Below are 24,594 nucleotides of genomic sequence, written 5' to 3' on the forward strand. Positions count from 1 at the left end.
AAGCATGAAATAACATTCGTGTTGGGAAATCAAGTCTTAAAACAACGCTTACCTTTTGACCGCTTCTCTTCCTTCATCAGGGGATGAGAATTGACAATTTTCCAATCTACGTACATTGTTCGTAAGAACAATTAATTGTATTACTGTTCTATGTTGGAGCAATTACTTCACGTGATATACGAGAAGAAAATATTGAAAAGAGGTATTACAATACTCCTATCTTATAACTGACACTGTTACAACAATCCTGAACCGACTCCAACATGAACTCACATGTAAATGATCAATTTTAATAGCAGATTCACTAAAATTCCTTTCATCATTAAAACTACACATGTGACTGTTACGTTTTGAAGTCACGTGTGAGAGCTGAATCCGAGACGCTTTCAAAGACTTGGTTTTGAAGAACTGATTTTCGTAATTTTCAGTATTAATGACAAGGCGTGCTTGCTTATTAAACGTTAATTAAATGAAGTGCTCTGTGAATCGATTTTCTGAAACAAGGCTCATAAATCTCTGCTGCTATGCTTCTCTTTAAAGCCAATGTCAAACAGGACAACTAGAAAACTCTGTACATATTCAACTACCAAGTATATCCTCAAGTGTGTACCATGGACTAAACCAGCATCCACTACTAGCTATTATTGTAAATGTCTTAGCTGTTACTCTACCCTTAACAAGAGTAAATAACCAGTAAAACACACACCTCCTTCCTGACCAACCACGAAGTAAGAGATACCATGGTAACCATGACGTAGTATATATTAGTGGCGCTGCATGTTTTCGAGCTAGAGAAATCCAAGGTTGATAGAAAACCTTGGGAGATACCAAACTCGGCTGTTGATTGGATAACTGATTTCTACACAAAATATTATTAATTAGCGCTTTTCTATTAATCTGCAATTTTTAACTGAAGATATAGAAACAAATAAACTAAGGCAATAAAGTAAAACAAATAATTTAGTAAATTCTGCTACTTTCAGGCGATTAGTTTTTGTGAGAAAATACCACCAGATTATAGGTGAGTTAACCTGTCATTTTCAGCAAGAAAAGTCTATATGAATTCAACATTGCTGATATTGCAGCCCTATGGTGGATCTGTAACTTGAGTAATCCACAGCTGCAACGTCAAATATATTTTTACATAACTTACTAGTGTTTAATATTCAAGATAACAATGTACTGATGTTAGCCATAAGAGAACGATAAATCCAAACACCCTTGAATATAAAACTTGTTGTAAATACTTATAATATTGATGCACACGTCACAGCTTGTAAGCAGAAATTAATTTCTGTTTATAAGTAAATTTTAATAGTTATCTGAAACACGGCATTATTACGACATGAGAAGATTAATTATGATCTCTAACAGTACTGAATCTTCTGGAAGAGAAAGCCTTCTCTCATTATAACGACTCGAATCAACTGTTAATGATATTATTGTATCCGTCTATTTCTATCCATCTAACATTCAAGTTGTATCTATTTGCTTACATCCCTACCTACTGTCTCTCCGTGTCTGTCTGTATTTATCTTGACCTGTAACCTACATTTTAAATCTACCAACAAAACCACTAGTGACTAGTGACCCATTATATCTTCGCCGCTAAAGGAACTCCCGCCAAAAAAAACCAAAACAAACTAAAACGTTTTAACTGGTTTATAGTCATCTCTACTACGTTATCAACTAATGCATTTAAGCAAAGAGTATTATTCAAACTTTATCAAAAAAGTATTGAGTTTTTTAAATAAATTATTAATGATAAAGTACTACAAATATAGAACGACTACTGACTTTTAAAAACCCCAATGATCTCTCTGAATAGTTAATAAAATAGGTCAAATATTCTGCGTGCACTGTTTTTATAACTTTAGGGCAGGTTTTTAACCAAGTGTCTTTTGATCAGATTACTTACTTAACTGAAATAAATAATCTAATCTATAACAGAAAAATAGGACAAGGTTCACATTTGTTCAGTCTTTTAAGTGCACCAAGGTTGAAATTGTCACCACAACAATACCAATGTGTTAAATAAGTTGATAAAACGATACATGACCTATCAGATTATCATATGTAAGATAATCCCATATTTTATCAACATCGGTGTATCACACCTGTAAATCTGCAAGTTAATTCAGGAATGAAAACAGTGATCACTTCAAAAATACTTTTTAAAAGTACAACATACACGTTTTTCATAAGGTGGACGTAGATGGTAAACGTTAATTACTTTGGGAGCAAAAAGGGGTAGTACATCCGTCACAATTTATATCACTTTATAAGCACTTTCTTTAAAAGGACGACAGATTTATATAAGCATACAGAGATGATGAAAAAACAACATTCTTTTATATCAATTTCCTCTTCGATTGATTAACCTAAAATCAATTGAAATGACTATAAAAATTAGTTCTTCAGTATGATTTTGCTAGCAGTCGAAAAATTAAACCATGATGAGTTGCTATGGAACTAACACTGTAGCAAAATCTTAACACTTTTAACTACTCAAAATTCAGGAATAAAAAAACATGACGAAGTACTTACTTTCTCTACAGAACATGTTCACGTATTTAGTTTACTTTCTCTACAGAACATGTTCACGTATTTAGTTTACTTTCTCTACAGAACATGTTCACGTACTTAGTTTACTTTCTCTGCAGAACATGTTCACGTACTTAGTTTACTTTCTCTACAGAACATGTTCACGTACTTAGTTTACTTTCTCTACAGAACATGTTCACGTACTTAGTTTACTTTCTCTACAGAACATGTTCACGTACTTAGTTTACTTTCTCTGCAGAACATGTTCACGTACTTAGTTTACTTTCTCTGCAGAACATGTTCACGTACTTAGTTTACTTTCTCTACAGAACATGTTCACGTACTTAGTTTACTTTCTCTGCAGAACATGTTCACGTATTTAGTTTACTTTCTCTGCAGAACATGTTCTTTGTTGCCTAATACAACTGTCTAAAAATAACAAAACCTTATTCAGAAATCAAGTTTTGGTTAAGATCCAGAAAAATGCGATTTACGTTAAAAAGTGCTTACGTCATGATTTGCTGATAAATGGATAACATATCACCGTTTCTTGCACATGAAAATTGCACTTTCTAAAACATATTTAAGATAAATCAGTGAGTCAGTGCATGAGAGTTGCTCATGTCCTTTTTCCCCGAACACTTTTACCAAACAAGTTTTCATGTACGTGAACTGAATAAGACAGTCGTTGAACATGCTTGCCAGAAAATAACACTTAAGAAGGCAGCCAATATATATTATCTAAAAAAGGAAATAAAGGAAACAGAGCAGAAAGCGGTCGTGAAAATACCCCACATTCAAGTTTCAAAACAAATCAGTACTGTTTCAGGACATCTTGAATTATTAAACAATCCAATGTGTCCTGATTTTCTGTCTGTTTGCAGAAAACCTACAATCATTGGTAGAACTGATTATATATATAAGCTTACTTCTATTGGTGGAAAACGTTTCCGAACAAACTAAAAAAAACTTGTATTACTTTCAAAGCGTCTTAAAATTTACAAATCTACGTATGTTCTCTTTTTCAAAAAGGTTCAAGAACAAAAGACAGCGAAGAAAGAGACAATGGTTATTTTATAAACACTTGAAATAAACTTTCTTTCGTTAACAAAGATTTCACGTATGGTAAGGTGCGTCGGTGTACAGATAATATCTTTTATTTTTCGCCTTACATGTATACAAATATACACGACCGATCTGAATATTTTCAAAACACTAATAAACAAAAGCGAACTTCACACGTACACAACAAAGCATTTATATATCTTTGAATCTGGAATGTAAAATATACTAAACACAGCGAAGGTTTTATCGACGTATATTTGTTTACTTAACTTTTACATTTCAATATCAAATAAGTCATATACACAGAACCCAGTATTTCACATTTGATCAAATCTATCATAAATACTTTCACAGATCACGGACAAAGAGAGTAATCAGTAGGTCCATTGCCATATAATGACGGACTTAGTTAAATATATATGTCCCAGAAAGCATATATTAACTTCATTCTCGTTTGGGCAATGAAATACGTCACTAAAATAGTTTTCTAATTTGTACAATTTATTACAATGAAGTGATGCAGCTAATATTTCTCAAGGGGGTGGAGGAGTAAGGAAAAAAACTTTTGTTTATTATTTGGAGTTTATAATAATAATACAAACAATAACAAATGGGTTACTTTTTACTTTGTGTTAAAGTTTCAGTGTTACTTTTAAATATTTGTCTGTATTGGAAGCCAATAAATTTATCAAATATATTTAATCAGATGTTTATACATGAATTTGAAATTATCAAAACCGTGTATGGGCATTTGGGGAGAGGGGATATGACTCATGGGATATGGGCTCGACGTTAGTAATGTATCAGTATTGGACACATTGAGATCTTTATACAACCCTGCACTGCAACTTAATGAACATTAAGCTTCAGTAACACTTTGCTAATATGTATATGTTTATTATCGTCCTCACCTTTAAATTGTTGCTTTTATTTTCTCCGTTCCAAAAAAACGAGAAAAAGGTAATATAGTTAAAATTTTAAATTAAATACGAAAGATAATTTATTGTTAAGCTATACATAACAATGTTTACTATTTTTCAAGGGTTAATATATAATTACACAATACTTTTGGTGTTTGCTCATATACAAATACACTATTTGTCTTAGTATTTTGTTACCGGAGTCACACCCTACGTCTTCATATTTTCTTATCACAGAAACTCTCTTCAATTATTATGTTTTCTAATCACAAATATCCCTTTGTTTATGTTTTGGTACCAGATATACACAGTTTTCTTCACAGTTTGCTACCATAATTCCAAACTTGTCTTTACTTGCGTTCCAGTAAAATTCAAATATTTTGTAATTAAAATGTAGCTGATATAACAATATTTCTTATTGGCAAGCTATCATACTTTATTACTGTCATTAATTTTGTTGAAAACAAAAAAATCACACACTCAAATGGAACAGATATAATTACATAACACTCAGTTCAATGTCACGAAGTAACAAAAGTTAGGACTGAGACTGCGCCTGCGTCATATGTATAACTGATGTTGTTATTTGTACCTCGTTTACATAAACATGGTAAGAAAAATTACTACTTTCACCCACTACCAAAGTGTTTTATAATTAAACACTAACAATCCTGCTGACCTACTTTAATATTTTGATAACGGTTTGTTCAAGAAACTTGTTATCTTTAGCAAAGTAAGTGGGATAAAAAAAACAAAAAACAACCCAACCAGAATCATGGTAACCTTTAGTGTCCTTGTATTACAATATCAATCAAATCAAATCAAATCAAGCGTCTGTATCACGATTTCTGTCGCAACTTTGAGGGGAAAGCATTTCTAACTTAAAAATGAATCTCTGCACAAAGAAATTATTTAAATAAACCATGTGCAATAGCAATGCCTTATAGAGAATACTTGATGGCGAAATCCTAAAAACAAAGCGATCGTCTTTCAAAATTCCCGTCAACTTTCAAAATCAATAACTATAAACACTAATAAGAAACTGACTTGAATTAAGCACTCATAACTTACGAATACTTCAAATATTTTTAAAGTAAAATAACTTCTTTCACTTAAGCAGTTAATAAGACCAAAGAATGCGCCAATATTGCTTGAAAGGTTCAAATTATTATTTAATCTACATCTATACTCCTGATGCACGTTGTGCTTTTGTTGTATGATTGATAACGTTTATCTACAAAAAGGACCAAAGCATACACCAGTTTTTCTGAAATCTAAATTTAAATAAACAGTACAATTATATATAGCGCCATCTGGTAGAGAAGATACCATAACACAGGTTCAGTTTAAAATATTGTATTCCGAGTTCCACACGGACATCTATTTTGCAGATGAGAATCTTAATTCTGGCAATAAATGGCTTTATAATGAATTTTTTAATTGGACACTTAACGTTTTGTTTTACAGCCCCTTCAAAAATGTTTCCACTAAAACAAACTGACACTACAAAGCTTAAATTGATTTAAATCACAAGTTACGATCGATTTCATAGTACGTGATACACATTACACGTAGTAAAGTTTATAGATGAAAAAAATATTGAAAATATAACCAAATATGCACTATAAAAATTCCTAACGAAATTAATACTTTAAATAAAAAAATAACATTTAAACGATTTATTTTACTCAATATTTACTGTAGAAATTAAATGGAAGATCAAATATTGTATATAGTCCAAGTGCAGATGGTTCTGCGGAGCCTACCCAAACCACAGCAAAAACTCCAGGAATGCATTGTATTTATGGAAATTTACTATGAAACTTTTCTTTATATTCTAATACATATTATTTATGTTCTATTAAATAGGAAACACACTCACAGCACCATTTCCCTAGAAATTTATTCATTTTTAAATATTTTTCGCTGAATAAAATTTTTAAGTTTGAGACTCCAGAAGTAGAGGGTGAAACTTCGAGTATTTATATCACTTATTTAGTAACTTTACATTTCTTTAAAAAATGTTAAAGTCCTGCATGTGACGACCCAACACTTTACCAATTCTCACAAACGATAAATGAATACATAACAAGATACCAGTATTGATAAATGAATTCGGACACAAACAGTCAGCAACTTTGTATCAAGACCGCTCTAGTCAAGCTTATGGTGAACGACGCAGTAGAATATGCACAAAGTTTCACTTTTTAAAATTCCTTGGCACTCCTGAAGATGACGCAGTGATATACGTCGAAACATGTAGAGTATGTTTTCCAGTCTCGGAATTTTTATTGGTTTTAATCCTGTATAGTAAGTTATGGTATTTTATTGTACTTTTAAAAGTGAAAACCACTTTAGAATTATGTATTAGGTAATTGTTTTTTAAAAATAAAGTTTTATTGTTTTCTGATAATTTCGTTGCACCTTATGATGGTTCCAACAAATACCATTGTGGCATCCTTGGGTATTTCATTCTAGTTACAGAAATTTAAAATGGTCGCCATATTTTTTATATTTATATTATCAGAATATATCAACACATTTAAAAACAGGAGATGAAATATTTTAGTTGTAGCATAAAATACTCGCGCTCTGCTGTGGGAGTTTAAGGTCTCCTAATGATTCACACAAACCTCAAAGTACCAGTCAAGCGTCTCTGTCTTCAATAGTTACACCGATGTGGCAATTCGTTATCTTTTTTTTTTTTTTAATTTCGCGCAAAGCTACTCGAGGGCTATCTGCGCTAGCCGTCCCTAATTTAGCAGTGTAAGACAAGAGGAAAGGCAGCTAGTCATCACCACCCACCGCGAACTCTTGGGCTACTCTTTTACCTATGAATAGTGGGATTGACCGTCACATTATAACGCCCCCACGACTGGGAGAACGAGCATGATTGGCGCGACCAGGATTCGAACCCGCGACCCTCGGATTACGAGTCGAACACCTTAACACGTTTGGCCATGTCGGGCTGCCAATTCGTTATCTAATTTGTCTGCTGCCATTTTCCGATCTCAATTCAATTCAACTCTATTTATTGGGTTGAGAAATAATTCGTGAGCGTTTTTTCAAGTTACAAAAATATATTCATAAATGAAACGCTTTCGCAAAATATTTCATGTCATTTGGTAGATAATTGTTTGCTCTAATAGATGGTGTGTTTGGTTTTCATATGTCTTTAATATTTGCTTTCATTTTCAGCTCATTAAATGGAATGTCAAGTGGACAAAATCGAGCATTTTCGACACCATCTGCTTTTCGCATTTAATTTCTTGCAATTTCGTTTAAAACAATGCATACTATATACCTAGGTATTACATGAAATAAAGTATCATAATAAATGTTTTGGGTGTAATGTGTTCATGCATTGAAGTATTGTATAGTCTTGCATGTAATGCTTGAATGAAATTATTTAAAAACGCTCACGAATTATTCCTCAACCTAATAAAATAAAATAGCGTTAATTTAGCTTCTCAGGTTCGTTTCTTCTTTGAATTCTTTTCATTTTCTGAATTCTCCAATATTCTCTGATTCATCTTTTTTTTTTCTCCCGTTATGTTGCCGCTTTTCAATTATCAGATATGTATTTTTCTTCCCATGTGTTTGTTGAAAAAAGAATATTTTGCAGAAAACCTCCACATAATATTCATTACATAAGAATTAAAAAAAAATAAAAATGATTTTGCTACAGGTCTATAGGAAGCAGAATTACGGGGCTGAAGGGCTATATGACAAACATTTGGCCAGCTTTTTAGTCAAATCTTAGAAATACCTAGATGTACACCCTCGAAATCCCCTTTATATTCGTGAAAAGGTGAGGTTTAGTTTGTTTTGATTATTTTTGTTTGTTTTTTTAATTTCGCGCAAAGTTACAGGAGACCTATCTGCGCTAGCAGTCCCTAATTTAACGGCGTATGACTAAAGGGAAGGCAGCTAGTCATTATCACCCACCGCCAACTCTTGGGCTACTCTTTAACCAATGAATAATGGGACTGATTGTCACTTTATAACGCCCCCACGACTAAAAGGGCGAGAATGTTTGGCGCGACCGGGATTCGAACCCGCGACCCTCAGATTACGAATCGAGTGTCTTAGCGATCTGGCCATGTCGGGCCAAAAGTTTCAGGACTACAAGTTCTTTTCTCATGGCAGTCAGACGTACACAGACAGGTTATTTTATTATAATAGATTTTATTGTTTAGAGTTTCTCACAGGTTATCACATTTTCCTATGTAATCAACATAGAAGCAAAAGAAAAAAACACGAAAATATCTTAGTCTCTTGCTGGTATTTCCCTTATCTGACCGTTTAGTATACCAAGTTTATGGAAACAGTAATTTTGTTTCCTTACGTGCGTCTTTCCATATGCAATATTACCAGATAGTTGGCGCTTACTTACTATTTTTACTGTTTCTAGTTTTAAGCAGCGAACACACACAGAAGACTCGAGTGTAGTAATATTACTCAAGATAATAAAGACAAGAAAAATCAAAATAACCGTTTTTTAAACTTGATCTCATAAACAGCTTAACATTTTCAGATGATGTTTATGTTGAAACATGAATTATGATTCCTAGTTGTTAAATTGTTTTCTGAATATTTCAGCTCTAAAGTTCTGTACAGATTATATTGTCTCTGGTTACTTGTTAGTGCTACACTTTTTATCCTTTCTGAACCTACCGTAGCAAGAGGTTCATTGATAATACCACACTTTATACCTATCTAAAATCCATGATTAATACAAAGATGGACATATTCATTTAAGCAAGAAAGCGAGTTACTGAAGGGCTATGATTTCCTTTCCTAGCCCGTTTACAGCATGGTTAGCTGGGTACGTACGGGCATCTACATTAAATCAAGATAGCATAGTTGGATTTTAAGATAAAACACAAATGTGCACTGAAACTAAAACACAATAAAGCTATTTAATTCAGCAGTGTTATGCTGGCCTGCCAAACCATTAGCATTTGCTTTTATTTGCTATAAAAGAAGTATAGTCTATCTAAAAATATTAATTCAATATAAAACTGGGCGTAAAACTGTTTTACGTGTTTTACGCACGAAAAGATTATTTTGTTGCAGCAATTTGTAAATGAATAAAAAATAGTTGAAGTAATTAAAACAGTTGAGTAACCTATCTGGGCTACTCATGTAAAAAGTTAGACATGTAGAGTTCTTGGAAGCGAATCTAATGACCTCGCGGGGCGCCTCAATGATTGCGAGGTGAAACCTAAGTGGGTTTAAACCTATTCTACAACAGCAATACCATTCAAACACTTGAGTAAAAAAGATACTTTGAGCCAAAAGGTATGATAAAAAATGACAAACCGATCGAGTTATATAACAAGACATCATATCTAGCGATTTTTCAAAACCTGCATGTTGGGAGCACGAATTAAAACTAAGTGTGGTGACGTTATTCTGTGTCTATAAACAAATGAAGAAAGTCATACAAAATCTAAACACACAAGTACTACTGTCTGTGAACAACTCTGAGGGATGACAGATCCGTTTCCCACAAGCAGTACTATCTGCACTCCACTCCCCCCTCCCTCATACCCGTATGGTGTCATCCGTACGTTCCTTCTAATTTCATTTTTACATTGTTTAATGAACTTTAACATTTTTTTCCTACAAACTTATGCACACACGTCACTTTTTCATAACTGTTATATAATTGTTTTAATAAATACATGCCTTTCTCAACAGCATTTACAAATACTTAACAACCCAAACCACGTTTTATTCAAAAGTAAGGAATTTAAAGTTTAGTTATGGTATACAGTATTTTGTATCAGAGTTAATTCCAGTATAGCATAGATGTCTGCAGAATTTATTTCAACTAGAGGCCATCGCATAGCGTAATTCATTACCTTGAAGTTTGAATGCTCTGTGTGTGTGTGTGTTTTCTTATAAAAGCCACACTTACTATATGCTGTGTCCACCAAGAGAAATGGAACCCCTGATAGTAGCATTGTAAATCCTGCTTACCATCTGGGGAGAATGCGAAGCTCTGGCAGATTACGACTTATGTACACATAATTACCTCAGATTCGTTGTAACAAAAAGTATTATTTTCTAATAAATTTTTAAATAAATTATTTTTCTTCCAAAGTGCGGGAGAAGGGCTAAACCAGACGCCCATGATGTGTAGGGTATTTATATTTGTTAAGCTATCAAAACTCAAGGCTACAAATGGTTTTGAATAGTAAAACATGGTTGGTGTACAGAAGTACATATACTAATAACTTTGCGAACAATGATTTATAAGCATAATAAAATTATTTACGGGGAAGCATATTACATGTTTGGACAGAGATTAGTATTCTGTCAAAACATTTAGTATATTCCCCATAAATAACTTAATTATGCTTATAAACCATTATTTGTCAATTTATAATTATTGTGCACATATAATTATTTTAAATAATTAGTTGTATAAACTATATTATATTAAAAAGCAAGAAAAGATCACAAAATAAGAAATAAAGTTTTTGTAAAATATGCCCACGTGAAAATAAAGGGTAAATTCGTGACCTCTGCACGTTAACAAAATTATACAATTTCATTTTATTAACTTGTAAATGCTCATGTTACACAGACCTGCGAATCTAAACTTCATAAAAAGATTTGGTTTTAATAACGAATTTTCCATAATTCAACTACGCAGGTTTCGAAAATATTCGTTATTTCTATCACGTAAGACTTTTACAAATCATGAACACACAAGCTCTAACGAAGATCAAATTATTATTTCGTTTACCACAATGAACATATTTTTATCGTTCGCTAACACCACCACAAATAAACTGAAGAAAAAAAAACAATGTTAAACGAATAATTTTTCTTTTTTTTATTTTTGTAAAATCTATGTCTTTTAGTGTCTTTTATGTATCGTGTCTGGATCATCTCGATTCAGTAACCAGATATCATGTTGATGTTTCACCTTTCCTGATACCTCCTCCTCTCCATTTCCCTGATGATTTGACAAGATCTTTCCTTTTGTTCTTTGCTTACAACATCGACATTTTCAGTGAAAAAATCAATATACGGGTGTAATAAGTACACTTTCGAAGCTCGTATTACAACTTAACTCGTTGAATTTATCGAGCATTTTATTGACAATATTTTCGTAATTTAAGTCCTTGATGTTTCCTAAATAAAAGGCAATAATATCTTTAAAGGCAATCTACTCAACTTTCCTCATTGTCCTTTCAAACTGTTCATCCGAAGTCAGTTTCTTAATCCGAGGCAAAACAAAATTCTCTTCTCTGAGTTTCTCTTCTTCAAAGAACTAGGAGTTTCCCACAAGTATTTCAAACAGATGTCTTTACAAACCTATTCATCAAGCCCAGTTTCATGTTAAGTCAAATTAACAGAACTTTCGTTTTGTCAACCAAATTTATGTTCAATGTTTTTCATTCTGATATCAGGCTGACTCTGAACCATCAGTTCTTTATCCACTGATGATTTCGTGCTCTGCTGCCCCACTCATAAACAAAAACATGGAAATGTTGTACAATTGGATTGTTGACCAAACAATGTATAAGACTTTTAAGTCTCCACAAAGTAGCCAATCATGTTTAGTGTTAGACCTTATTGAGAAGTTCGAGATTTTTGTACGTTTCTTTCAAGTGAATCGAATGAGCAACAGCCACTCGGGTTCATATATCGCAGTTCCTACCATTGGTATTAATCCAAAAATAATGCTGCAATTAGCCCGTGAAACTTCCGGCGGAAACTCTGTTATAAACTCTTTCTCACGACTTCAGTATCAGTAAAATGTTGTCCCTGGAGAAAGTAAGTTCTTATCCAGAAGTCTGGAACCAAAAATATCTGAAGAATCCTTCGGAAGATTCAAATCTCTCACTAAACCCAGAAAAGACACGTCATGCGCCCTTTTCACCGTTTACATACTGTTTTCGTAGGTTCTAGAACGATTGATAAATCCTTCGTCGTGATGGGTGAAAAACAAACTAGAACCTCCGGTTATTAGTATGCTAAGAATTACAAAATGTGACTTGATCTCAATGAAACTGATTTACTTGTGCAAAAGTACATATAACGTTTTGTGAAAAACCTGTACGTGATGATAAAAAATGGATATTTATAAATTCGGCATACCGAAAATATAGAACGTAAAAATTAAGACAATAAAACCATTAGTTAGGGTCCGAAGTTAGAACGATTATTTTTCTTCACTGTTTAAGATACGATTCCTTTTCTGAACTATTTTTTTTGCCATAAAAGAAAACAAATAGGAGAGGTAAGGTAATATTTTGGCTTAATTAAAACTTGCCCGCGTGCAATGTAACTTTCATCGGATTTACATTCACACTCCTAGAGAATAGAAAACAAAGAATTGTTCTATTGCAAGGTTCTGCTTAAACCCTCCACGATTCTATTAGACTATTAGCTTGAAGATATGCCACGTCTATACTTAAGAATCATGTGTGGCCACAGAAATATTTCATGGAAAGGGGGCGTGTATGTAAGGAACCAGATTTCACTCACAGTGTAAATCAGACTAAAAGCGCGTGTTGTGTGCATAAACGCAAACAAAAATTACAAAAATATTTGGTTTAACTACGATGTTAAGTTTACATCATAAACATGAATTTTTTTCTGAGAAATTTAAAGGGCAAAGGGCCCCTTCTTTCCCCTTTCTACGGCCGCTCACGTTCGAAGTTTTTCAAGTCATAGTCTTGGAAATTGTTGCACAATGTCATATATTTGAAGGTGTCCATGATACTCTGCAGTGTTTTAGTTTTAAGCATCATTACATCGAACTCACAAAATTTATGTTTGGTTGGTTGATTTAGTGTTTTATGGCACAAAGCAGCTAGACTATCTGCACCAAAATTCATAAAAAGAAATGAAGGTGAAACAAAACAGCATTGAAAAACATAAATAGCATAAAACCAATGTTGACATCCAGTCTACAATGTTAAGAGAAAACTACAGTAATAGAAGTTGTAAAGGACATCCTGTAGCATAATGGAAATGATCATAACCCGCCAGGAAGACTAACAGGTAAGTACAAGAACAACTGTCAGCAAACTGAAGTTGGTCTTTCCAGTCCTGGTTCCGAGTTATGTGTCATTATGGCCAGTATAAAAAGTAAAGTGAGAAAAATGTTAAAAGATACGCAGGAAAATTGTAATAATAACTCGCCAGGGCGACTAACGGGTAGTTCAGGTAGTTCAAACGGAGAGTTCAAACAGCAACGTTAGTCACCTGAAGTTGGCCTTTCCAGTCCTGGTGTCGAGTTATTTAATGTTATGGCCATTTTCCAATTTCAAATGGAACTAGAGAGATTATGACTCTTAAAAGGAAACCACAATTAAAGAGGTGTAATGAATAAATATAAAACACTTAAATGACATTAAAAAGATTAATGGCCATTAATAAACTAAAAACTTTATCAAGGTGGCCACTGTCACCATCACCAATAACACTGTCCAATGTTACAGATAAACCCTGGGAAAAAACATGTGTAAAATAGTGCCGTCGTTGAGAGTCGTAACGATGCAAAGAAAGTAAAATGTGGCTTACAGTGACCTGAGTGTTACACAAACTACACACTGGTGTATCAGTTCCAGATAAAAGAAAACGACGAGTTAAAAACTGTGACTAATGCGTAGTCTAGTTAGAACAACTTCCTTCTGAACCTTACGGAAGCTAGACGGCCAAAGTCCAATATAAGGTTTTGTTTGGAAAAGCTTGTTGTTGCGTTGCTCATTCAAAGTTGACTGCCAGCTGGCACGAAGCTGAGCCTTGAATACAGGACCATTGTCCATGTATGGAATAGGCACAGTGGTGATAGTGCCAGAGCGAATAGATTTAGCTGCCGTGTCTACAAGCTCGTTCCCGCGAATACCAACGTGGCCTGGTATCCAGAAAAACTGGATAGAAGTAGATGTTAAAGAGAAATGGGCCAGTCGGTTTTGAATATCAACGAGAACAGGGTGTGAACCAACGTAAAGTGATTCCAGGGCGAGTACAGAACTACGCGAGTCAGTATAAATAGTTAGCTTCAATATGATCCAGGGCAAGAGAAATGGCGTACAGTTCAGCTGTAGAGGGGATTCTGCGAGCAACCAGCAAACCGCAACAAACCATGGCAGACCCCACAAAGTCACCTAATTTGGAACCATCCGTATAAATTGGAATGGAAAGATAGTTCGAAAGATGTTCAGTAAATAAAAGAGGGTACTTCCAATTGGGAGCATCATCCTTTCTCAGATGACTTAAAAAAATGTCACATTTGGGGACTTCAATAAGCCATGGTGGGATGGGCTGACCAGTGGATTCTGCAATGTTATCCAAGGACAGACCCAATTCATCCAATTGCACCCACACGCGAAGGCCAAAAGGAGCATTGGCAGATCATCTGTTCTGAAAAGTATCACCCACCAAGGAAGGAAAATGCATCTCCAAGTGGGATGTTTTGGTAAGGAACGAAGTTTCGAAAAATATAGTAAAGACAGTTGCAAATGGCAAAGGTGCAGAGAAGGTTCATGAGATTCTATGCATAAGCTCTGAACTGGGGAGATGCAGAAAGTCCTAGTGCAGAGTCAAAGTTCTTGATGATGAATGGGATTTAGCATCTTTAAGGCCAAGGATCTGGCAGAACCATAGTCCAGTGATTCATAGTAGAGTTTCGATCGAATAAGAGTACAATATATCTTTAACATAGAACATCGATCCCTCCCCAACTAGTGGTAGAAAGGACACAGAGGATGTTCAGTGCTCTTGTGCATTTGACCCGTAGCTACGTGACGTGTGGTGTAAAGGTCAGCTTACAATCATAGATAAGCCCCAAGAACTTTGTCTCAGAGACCACAGGCAGCATAACTTCACCAATACAGAGTTCAGGATCATGGTGAATACCCCGTTGGTGGCAAAAGTGCATGCAAACGGTTTTAGAGAGAAAGAAGTTAAAGCTGTTTGCTATAGTCCACCTCAGTAAACGACTGAAGGCAGTCTGGAGCTGCCACTCAATATACCTCATGTTCGACGACTGATACGAGATGTGAAAGTCGTCGACATAGAGACTGTTTACAACAGTGAGAGGGAGTTGATCAGTGATAGTACTATTCTTTATACTGAAAAGTTTGAGACTCAAAACACAGCCCTGAGGGACTCCAAGTTCCTGTAGAAAAGAACAGAAAAGTGTATAACCCACACAAACTTGGAGCCTTCTGCCCATTAAAAAAAAAGTTTTAATAAAAATGGGCAAATGGCCACATAACCCATATATGTGGAGGTTCTGCAAAATGCCATATCTCCATGTTGTATCATAAGCCTTCTCAATGTCAAAGAATATAGATACACGATGATGTCGTTTATGAAAGGCTTCTCTGACTGAAGTTTCGAGTCCAATCAGGCAGTCCATGGTGGAGCACTGTCGTCGGAACCCACACTGGGTAGACGAGAGGAGGTTGTTCGATTTGAGAAACCAAACAAGACGACTATTAACCATCCTCTCTTAGGTCTTACAGAGACAGCTCGTCAAGGCAATTGTATGGTAGTTTGAAGAAATCTTGGGATCCTTCTCAGGCTTAGAGAAAGGTAGGACAATAGCCTGGCTCCATGCATCAGGAAAAACATTCTCCTGCCTGATCCAGTTAAAAACAATCAGAAGAATAGCAAGAGAAGCAGAAGATAAATGGTGCAGCATTTCATAGTGTATATCATCAAGTCCAACTGATGTATACCAGACTGATAAAGGGCCAGTTTGAGTTCACCAGTGTAAAGAGACGATTATAGTCCTAGAGACAATCAACTTGAAAGGAAAGAGGTGATCGCTCTGCCCGAGTCTTGATTGGTAAGAAGGTGGAGGAAGAAGCTGAAATGCTAGATACCTGGCAAAAACTTTCTCCTTTCTCCTAGAGTATCACCAATGCTCCAGGTATGAGCTACTTCCTGGCCATCAGAGAGCAAGATCGAGAGGGAGACAGAATTATATTGCCCACTGACCTTTAAAATCTTGTCCCATATGGCTTTGGAACTGGTGGTAGAAGATATGCTGGTTGTGAACTTAATCCAAGATTTCTTCTGGCTTTGACGTCTTACTCATTGAGCACGTGCATGTGCCTGCTGGAAATCGATGCGGCTCGAGAGTGTGGTATATCTACAGAAAGTATCCCAGCTTTGTTTTTGAGCTGTCCGTGCCATATGATAGGCAGGATTCCACCATGGATGAGGATATCATGGAAAACGTGTCGAGGTTTTAGGAATACACTGAGCAGCTGCTTGTATAACACAGTCTGTTACTGCTGCCACACAGTTCTGCAAGAGCATTGAATGAGGACCCCTTTGCTTGAACTAGCTTCCACCGAGGCATGAGGGTCGGGTGGCAGTGACCACGGCCAGTCTCTCTCAAAGGTATAAAAAATGATCACTGCCTCTTGGATTATTGTCAATCCTCCATGAAAAATGGGAGAATAGTGAAGGGGAGGAAATCAAGGGATCAATAGCAGTAAAGGACTGACTAGGTGCATGAAAATAAGTAGAAGAACCAGTATTGAAAAGAGATGGGTTGTGCTTGGAGAACACACTCTACTGAGCGACTCCTATCAGTATCAGCACTTCCCCAGAGGAGATAATGTCCTTTAAAGCCCCAGGATTAAAAATGGAGATGACAACTGTTCAATGAGAGAATCAAAGTCTGATTGATCATGTTTCTTCAGGCAACAGGTAGAGAGAACAAATGGTGATGGTATGACCCAAAGAAACACGGATGGCTATGGCCTCAAAGGGTGTGTCGAGTGTCAAAGACAGGGTGGGCACATACTGATCAACCAGCAGTGCCACCCCTTCATGAACTCGTCCATCACACAGCCTGTCATTTCTGTACAAAGAAAACTGCTAAAAGGTGACTGTATAGGCAGGTTTCAGAAATGTTTCCTGTAAGGAAAGGCATACAGTGTGGTAGAAAGCAATCAGTGTTTTGATGTCATCCATATTAGAATGTAAATCTCGACAGTTCCATTGTATCAAGGTGGCCATTTTTACTTATGTGTAGGCGAATTGAGCAGAGAACCCTTCTGTTTACGACATCTTTTTTCTTGACTGTCTTTATTTGATGGAGATCTATCAATCTCCATGGATCCTGCACTGGGTGGATTGGGCAAGTCTTTGCTGTTGGAAGACGATTCCAGTGACTGAGGACGCGAACGAATGATCGTTTTGCATTTTGAGGTGGGAGAAGATGTATCCAAGGAAATGCTTGTATCTGGAACCAAAGAAATTGGATCTTGAGATTTGCTGGAATGTATGTTAGGGACAAAGAAAGGTGTTGAAGTTAATTCATCACATTTTTTAACCATGGAGGTCAAAAGACTTTTCATTTGGTTTGAGTAGTAGTGGAATGAAGTGCAGCAGCACACGTTCAAGATGAAGTGGTGGACAGCAACTTTCAAGCCTCAGGATAAGTAATGTTATGAATCGTTTTCAAATGCCACACCTCTTTTTCTTCCAACCATTTTAGGTAAGAACAAAAGTAGAACAGGTGAGAGCCATTGTGATTGACGCAATGAGGGTCTGTTTCACACTCATAGGCATCATGGTCCTTGCCACTACAACGAGCACAAGTCAAGGAACCATGACATGACGTCTTTGAGTGACCTAACTGCTGACACTGAAATCATCAGAGGGATTGGAATATTTGGCCATACCCTGCAACTAAGATAACCTACCTTGATGCTGGCAGGTGGGTGTGGTATTGTGAATGTCAGAATGAGGATGTTGGTCGGCATCGTAATTCCATCTTTGCGAGTGGAGATACGCCTCACTGCAGAAACTTCTTGAGTGGAAAAACCAGCGAGAATCACCAACTCGGGAATGTTCTTCAAATCCCTCTCAACAATAACTCCTTGTGATGTATTCACATCATGGGGCATAACCTCAATAGGTATATCCCGAATTGCCTTTGAATGCAGGAGAAGTTCACTGTGTTGAGATGTGGATGTTTCCACCAATATGTCACCAGATCGAGGCTTCTTTATTGACTTTGAAGAACCAGCAAGTCCCCCTAGTCCCTTCTGAATGAAGAAGGGAAACATTAGCCCTAAAGGTTTGTTTGAAAGAGAATGTAGGATAAGAAAGAGGTACAACAGGTGTTACAGATGTTGAAGATTGCTGCTCAGAATCTTTAAGACGTGGTCGTTTACCAATGGACTGTTTTTTCACTATTTAAAATTTTTATTTGGAGGATCCATAACAAAAAAAGGAAATTTTGGTGCCCACTAACTCCACCCACGATGAAGCTCTACGAGGGGGCGCACTACATTAACAAACAAGGACATTGCAGCAACGCCAGGGTTTTGCGAGAACAACACTCAAACCCCAGCATTAGATATAATGTCCACAACATCTGTTGAGAACATTCAACACTGGTAGTTTGTTGACCCTAACCCAAGTGGACCAGCCGACTGACCCAAAGGGTCCACCCCAAGGTCTACAGGAATTCAAGGCCAAAGTGGTGTGTTATGGTTGGACCCCTCAAGAACCAGAATCCTCTCCTCCCCTTCACGGGTCGCCACGCACGCACGACAAACACGTGGGCGGATGTTCAGATCCTAGAGGAGGTAAATTAAAAGAACAGAACCTTCCCTGGGATATACCCCTCACCACGTACAGGAATCCACACCGAGGGGCATAAAATGTATGTAAAATTAGGTTCTCAAATCCTATACAAACCATAATTTCTGATTCGTGATGACGAGAAACCCACCTGAAGTAAAAATGTATCTCTTTGTTAACCTGAAGACGACTTAAGAAGGTCGAAATGTTGTTCTCTGCTTTATTTTGGTAAAAATGCTAATACCCATACCAGCCGTATTCAAATCCTTAGGTCAAAACATTGTCATTTAATAATTAGAGAACCCCAAGATAAAGGGCATATCTATAATACATTACCATTATTATCAGTTTAAACCTTAGAACGTATCTTAACTATAAAAACGCGTACACTGTCACACGAGTCAAGTTTCAACTCAAACACAAGAAACGCGGTATCACAAATTGCTGACACGATAAAAAGTTATACGCTACTTGCGCCATCCCTTAGTTGTATTGAGAGTTTGTGAAATATTATCTTATTCTCCTTTAAAATTTTTCAAATTCTAACTTGGAATTCTGTAAATTAACATTTTAACCAATCAGCTGAAAAAGTCATAGCTGGAAAAATAGTGCTAAACTCATATGATGGATCAATATTTTAGTTTCATATACATTGCATGAGACATCATTACTATACTTCTACAAACGACTTCTTCATAAGGTCTCAGCATATAGTACAAAACTAGAGAGGGCAGGTGCAGTCCATAGTTCAACTGTTCCTAAAACTGTCTTTGTTCCCCTGTGCACAGCAGTATGTCTCTGGACTCACACTGATAAAAAAACTGGTTTTCAATACCTGTGGTGGGCAAAGAACAGGTAGCCCTTTGTGTAGCTTTGTGCTTAATATAAAAAAACAAAAAACAAAACAAAACTGTCTTACAAATATCTAATGCAAAATAGCCTATCTTTCATAAATAACAGAACTTTTGTTATGTTTCAAGCACTAAATACAAACTTTTTCTAATATTGTGAAAAACAGTCTTCAATCTATCATAAACCAAAATACATGGTATGTTTTAAACAGTCATAATAATACAAGTATTTTCAAACCAAAAAATACCAGGTCACTATTACTACACATTCATGTATTATTAAATAATTTCTAATCTTTTCTACCGTTTATACTCTTATCATAATAAATAGTACAATATAGAACTTGCAAATGTTTAATAAGAAATTAACAGTACTTGGTTAATATTTGACAGAAGTTATAAAGTAAAATGAAAAATTATAAAACATCCTTTTTCTGCAATTAATTCCTTTACTAACATTGCGCAAATTACATAAAAAATAAATAGAATTTTTATTTTTCTAGTTAACTTCTTTGTTGGTTATTAATTGAAATATAGGGTTGTTTAAAGTTGAAAGAGTTTTGATAACGGCTGACTTAGAAAGTTTTGGTTGTTGACAATAGTTTAGTTAGTAGATAGGAAATCTAGATGGACCAACAGGACCCTTGTTGTCCTTAAATATTGTTACCCTGGTATCCAGCTTAAAAAAATATGATCAATTACTGAAAATTAGGGCTTCTGATTATTACTATTTTTGGTTATTCTAATTATCTAAGTAATCATAATATTGCTTAAACACACAGCTACATAATGCCTCAACTTTAGTGGGAATCAAAACCTTAAATGGTTAAAAAATAACTTATGGCATTCACACTATAAAACCTTAAAGATCACAAGTTCTTAGTTTTGAAACTTAAGTTTTGAACAGTATGGCTATAGTTTTTTGTCATACAAGCTAAGAATACAAACTCAAAATTATAACTACAAACTGCAAGTTTTGTTTATCAGAATAACTTTTCTATCAACTATATATCCCAGGATGGAAAGAACAACTGGAAGCTTTATGCAGAACTAAAATATTTATTACTCCTAGATTTTTTGGTTTAACTTCTTTTGAAGAATCATACTGCAGCACTGAAGGTTTACTTGAATTGAAGATTGTACTCATAATAAAAACAGTCTTGTATTCCCACATGCACTTGTTGAAGCTAAAACTTTTAGCATATTCCAATACAATTTAATTTCTAAAACCAAACAAATGCTACAAGTGATTGATCATTAATTTTCGTTCTTAACTGGTAATATACTAGGCAGGAAACCAATCCTGATAAAGGCTTGAATCCAGGACACTCAACTAACAGTGTTTAGTGTTAGAGACAAATGCTTTCACCATCTGAGCTACCAGTCTCCAAGTTGCAGGAATAGAACTCTCAGTCCTAGCCATAACAGCTAATAAAGATTAATTCTGAAACTTTTGGATGCTTGTGAACATTTATAGAAAAGAATAACTAATTAAATATGAAAAAAAACAAAAACAATTTCCCAAAGTTACACAATTTGAGTACGTTGTGAAATTCAATATTAAATATGAGTTACTAAAGGTTTGAAGACAATAGCATAAGTTAAGAGTTCCTGTACCTTCCTCTCAAGTTCTATTTTCTCTCTCTTTTTTTTTCTCCTTATTTAAAACCAAGCATCACGTGTGCATCAATGTTTATTTTACTGACAAACTACTAGCACTGATAAAGATATGTTCAAAATACTTTTAATCACAGAAACTGTATTAGCATGTATGGCTGATGTTTAAGTACCTAGTGATCTACTTTTAGTTGTTATTTTTCACATAAATATGAGGTCTGTTCAAAAAATACGTGGACTGTTTGAATTGCGCAGGTCCAGTTGGTTCCAGGGGAATCCGCTTCATGTCGCTATGTTTGCACAGATCAGCTGATTACAACGCCATTTCCCGATTGCAGATATCTTCATTTGTGTATTAGCTACGAGGCTTTAAGTGAAGTGCGATTTTTTTGTTTGGCAGATTTCAGAATGAATGACCTGAAGGAGCAACGACTTGCTGTGAAATTTTGTGTTAAACTTGGAAAATCTGCGACTGAAACTTTTGCTATGCTTGACACGGCTTATGGTGATGTTGCTATGAAGTGTACGGCATGTTTCAAGTGGCATGAACGTTTTAAGGATGGTCGACAGTCCATTGAAGATGATGAGCATCCTGGACATCCTTCCACGTCAACTGACGACCCACACGTCGACAAAATCAACACCCTGGTGCGGGCAAATCGACGTCTGACTGTCAGGGAGCTTGCTGAAGAGTGTGGGATATCAGTTGGATCTTGTTACGAGATTTTGACCGGAAATATTGAAGATGCACTGCGTTGCTGCGAAATTCAGCCCTCAGAACTCGCGAGTTTTTGGCCAAACACTCGATCACTGTTCTTCCACACCCCACCCCCCCTACTCACCTGACCTTGCTCCTTGCAATTTTTTTTGTTCCCCAAAAGGAAGATTTGAGACGATACCCGAGATTAAGGCAAATGCGACGAAGGAGCTGGAGAACATTACAAAAGAAGCGTACCAGGACTGTTTCAACAAGTGGAAACACCGTTGGGATAAGTGTGTGCGTTTGGTAGGAGAGTACTTTGAAGGGGACCCAGACTTGTAACTTCTAAATAAAGTACATTTTGTTTTATGATGTCAGTCCGTGTATTTTTTTAACAGCCCTCGTAGGATGAAATCAATGGTTATGCAGAAATGATGAATTTGTATTGCAGTGAAAAAACTACAATCATAATAACAAAGTTCCAAGTTATTTAACATGCAAGCAGTGTGCTGTTACTAGTAACCACAGGGCAAATAGAAATTTAGGTTTTAACTATAGAAATATTGAACACAAACCTAAAGAGGTCATTGGTTAAACCACATTTGTATTTTACTGTCTCCTTATTGGGTTCTTCACCTAAGGAAGGGCTGAATTGTTTGAAAGTGGAAAAAAAGTAGGGTGTAATTGTTAAGTGCTCATAAATTGTAGGGTGCAATGAGTGCAAAATGGGAGTTTTATATGAAAACTTTGAAGAAAGCAAGCAGTAAAAGTGTGCAACTTATGAGTTTGGAAGTTATAGGCTATTCTAAGTAGAGGCAACAGATAAAAGTGAGTGTAAACTGTGGGGAATGGCAACATATTTCAAGAGGAACTTTTACATGCAAGGACTGGTTGATTGGTTGGCATTTTATGGCACAAAGAAACTAGGCTATCTGCACCAAAAATAGGTAAAAAATTAAATGTAAAGTAAAATCATTAAAATTAATAAAAATGAATCATGTTAAAACAAAACAAAGTTTAATTTTCTAATTAAAAACTTAAATAGCATTAAATCTGATTTTTGAATTAGTTTACAGCAATAAGAGTTATGTTTACACTTTTCTAATAGCAATGCCATATCAGGCTATCTATCTGCTGAGCCCACCAAGGGGAATCAAACCCTTGATTTTAGCATTATAAATCCATAGACTTACTGCTGTACTACCAGGGGGCAGCAGGAGTGAGAAAGAAAGTAATACAAGTTTTAAAAGACTTTCTGTTGCATAATTTGAATTATTATAACTCACAAGAATGATTAACAGGTAAGTTCAATCATCAGCATTAGTCACCTGAAGTTGGTCTTTCCAGTCTTGGTTGAGTTATTTGACATCACATCCATATTTTAATTGAGTATCGAGCTAATTTTACATTAATTTGAAACATGAAATCATGTTAAAACAAAACAAAGTCTAATTTATAAGTTAAAAACTTAAATAGCATTAAAAAAGGCCAATGTTCTTTGAAAAACTAAAAACATTCTTAAGGTGGACAGTGTCACCATCACCAATGATACCGTCTAGCATCGGTAATAAACCTTAGGACAAGCCATGTCTAAAATGGTGCCATCATTGAGAGTTGTAACAATGGCATGACATTAAAATGTGAACTATTGTGACCTGTGTGACCACAGACCACACAATGGTGCATCAGTCCCATATAAAAGAAAACAATGAGTTAAAAAACTGTGACCAATGCGTAGTTTAGTCAGAACTTCCTCTTTCTGATCCTTAGGGAAACAAGATGGCTAAAGTCCAATAGAGGGTTTTATCTGGAAAATCTTGTTTTCACATTGCTCACTTCAAGTTGACTGCTAACTGGCAAGGAGCCAAGCCTTGAATACAGGACCATAATCCATGTATGGAACAGACACAGCAGTGATAGCACCAGAGCAGACAGACTTAGCTGTGATGTCAGCAAGCTCATTCCCACAAATGCCTTTATGGCCTGGTATCCAGAAGAAATGGATAGAAGTAGATGTTAAAGAGAAATGGGCCAGTAAGTTTTGAATATCGGTTAGAATAGGGTGGGAACTAATGTGAAGCAATTCCAGTGCCAGTAGAGAACTAAGTGAGTCAGTATAAATAGTACAATTCGAGTACTGCTTAGCTTCAATGTAATCCAGGGCAAGAGAAATGGCATACAGTTTGGCAGCAAACACAGAAACTGCAGAGAGGATACTGTGTATAACCACCAAACCACAACAAATCATGGTAGAGCCCACAGAGTCACCTGATTTCGAACCATCCATATAAATAAGAACAGATGGATAGTT

General features: G+C 35.6%; 1 protein-coding gene across 5 annotated transcripts in view; it reads right to left on the reverse strand.

Moving 5' to 3' along the window:
• LOC143234829 (6-phosphofructo-2-kinase/fructose-2,6-bisphosphatase-like) overlaps nucleotides 1–24,594 on the reverse strand; it is a 101,578-nt gene that overhangs the window by 64,959 nt on the left and 12,025 nt on the right. Inside the window, exon 1 of one of the 5 annotated variants that reach the window (XM_076472488.1) lies at nucleotides 53–735. The exons of 1 other annotated variant lie outside the window; for it this stretch is intronic. In XM_076472488.1, the coding sequence (XP_076328603.1) occupies nucleotides 53–116 (64 nt within the window). In that variant the 5' untranslated portion in view covers nucleotides 117–735. Of the gene's footprint in view, nucleotides 1–52; nucleotides 738–24,594 lie in introns of those variants that run through there. 3 more of the 5 variants (XM_076472484.1, XM_076472485.1, XM_076472487.1) reach the window with 3 other exon arrangements.

The sequence above is a fragment of the Tachypleus tridentatus genome, chromosome 12 (genome assembly GCF_004210375.1).
Source record: "Tachypleus tridentatus isolate NWPU-2018 chromosome 12, ASM421037v1, whole genome shotgun sequence".
Lineage (NCBI taxonomy): Eukaryota > Metazoa > Arthropoda > Merostomata > Xiphosura > Limulidae > Tachypleus > Tachypleus tridentatus.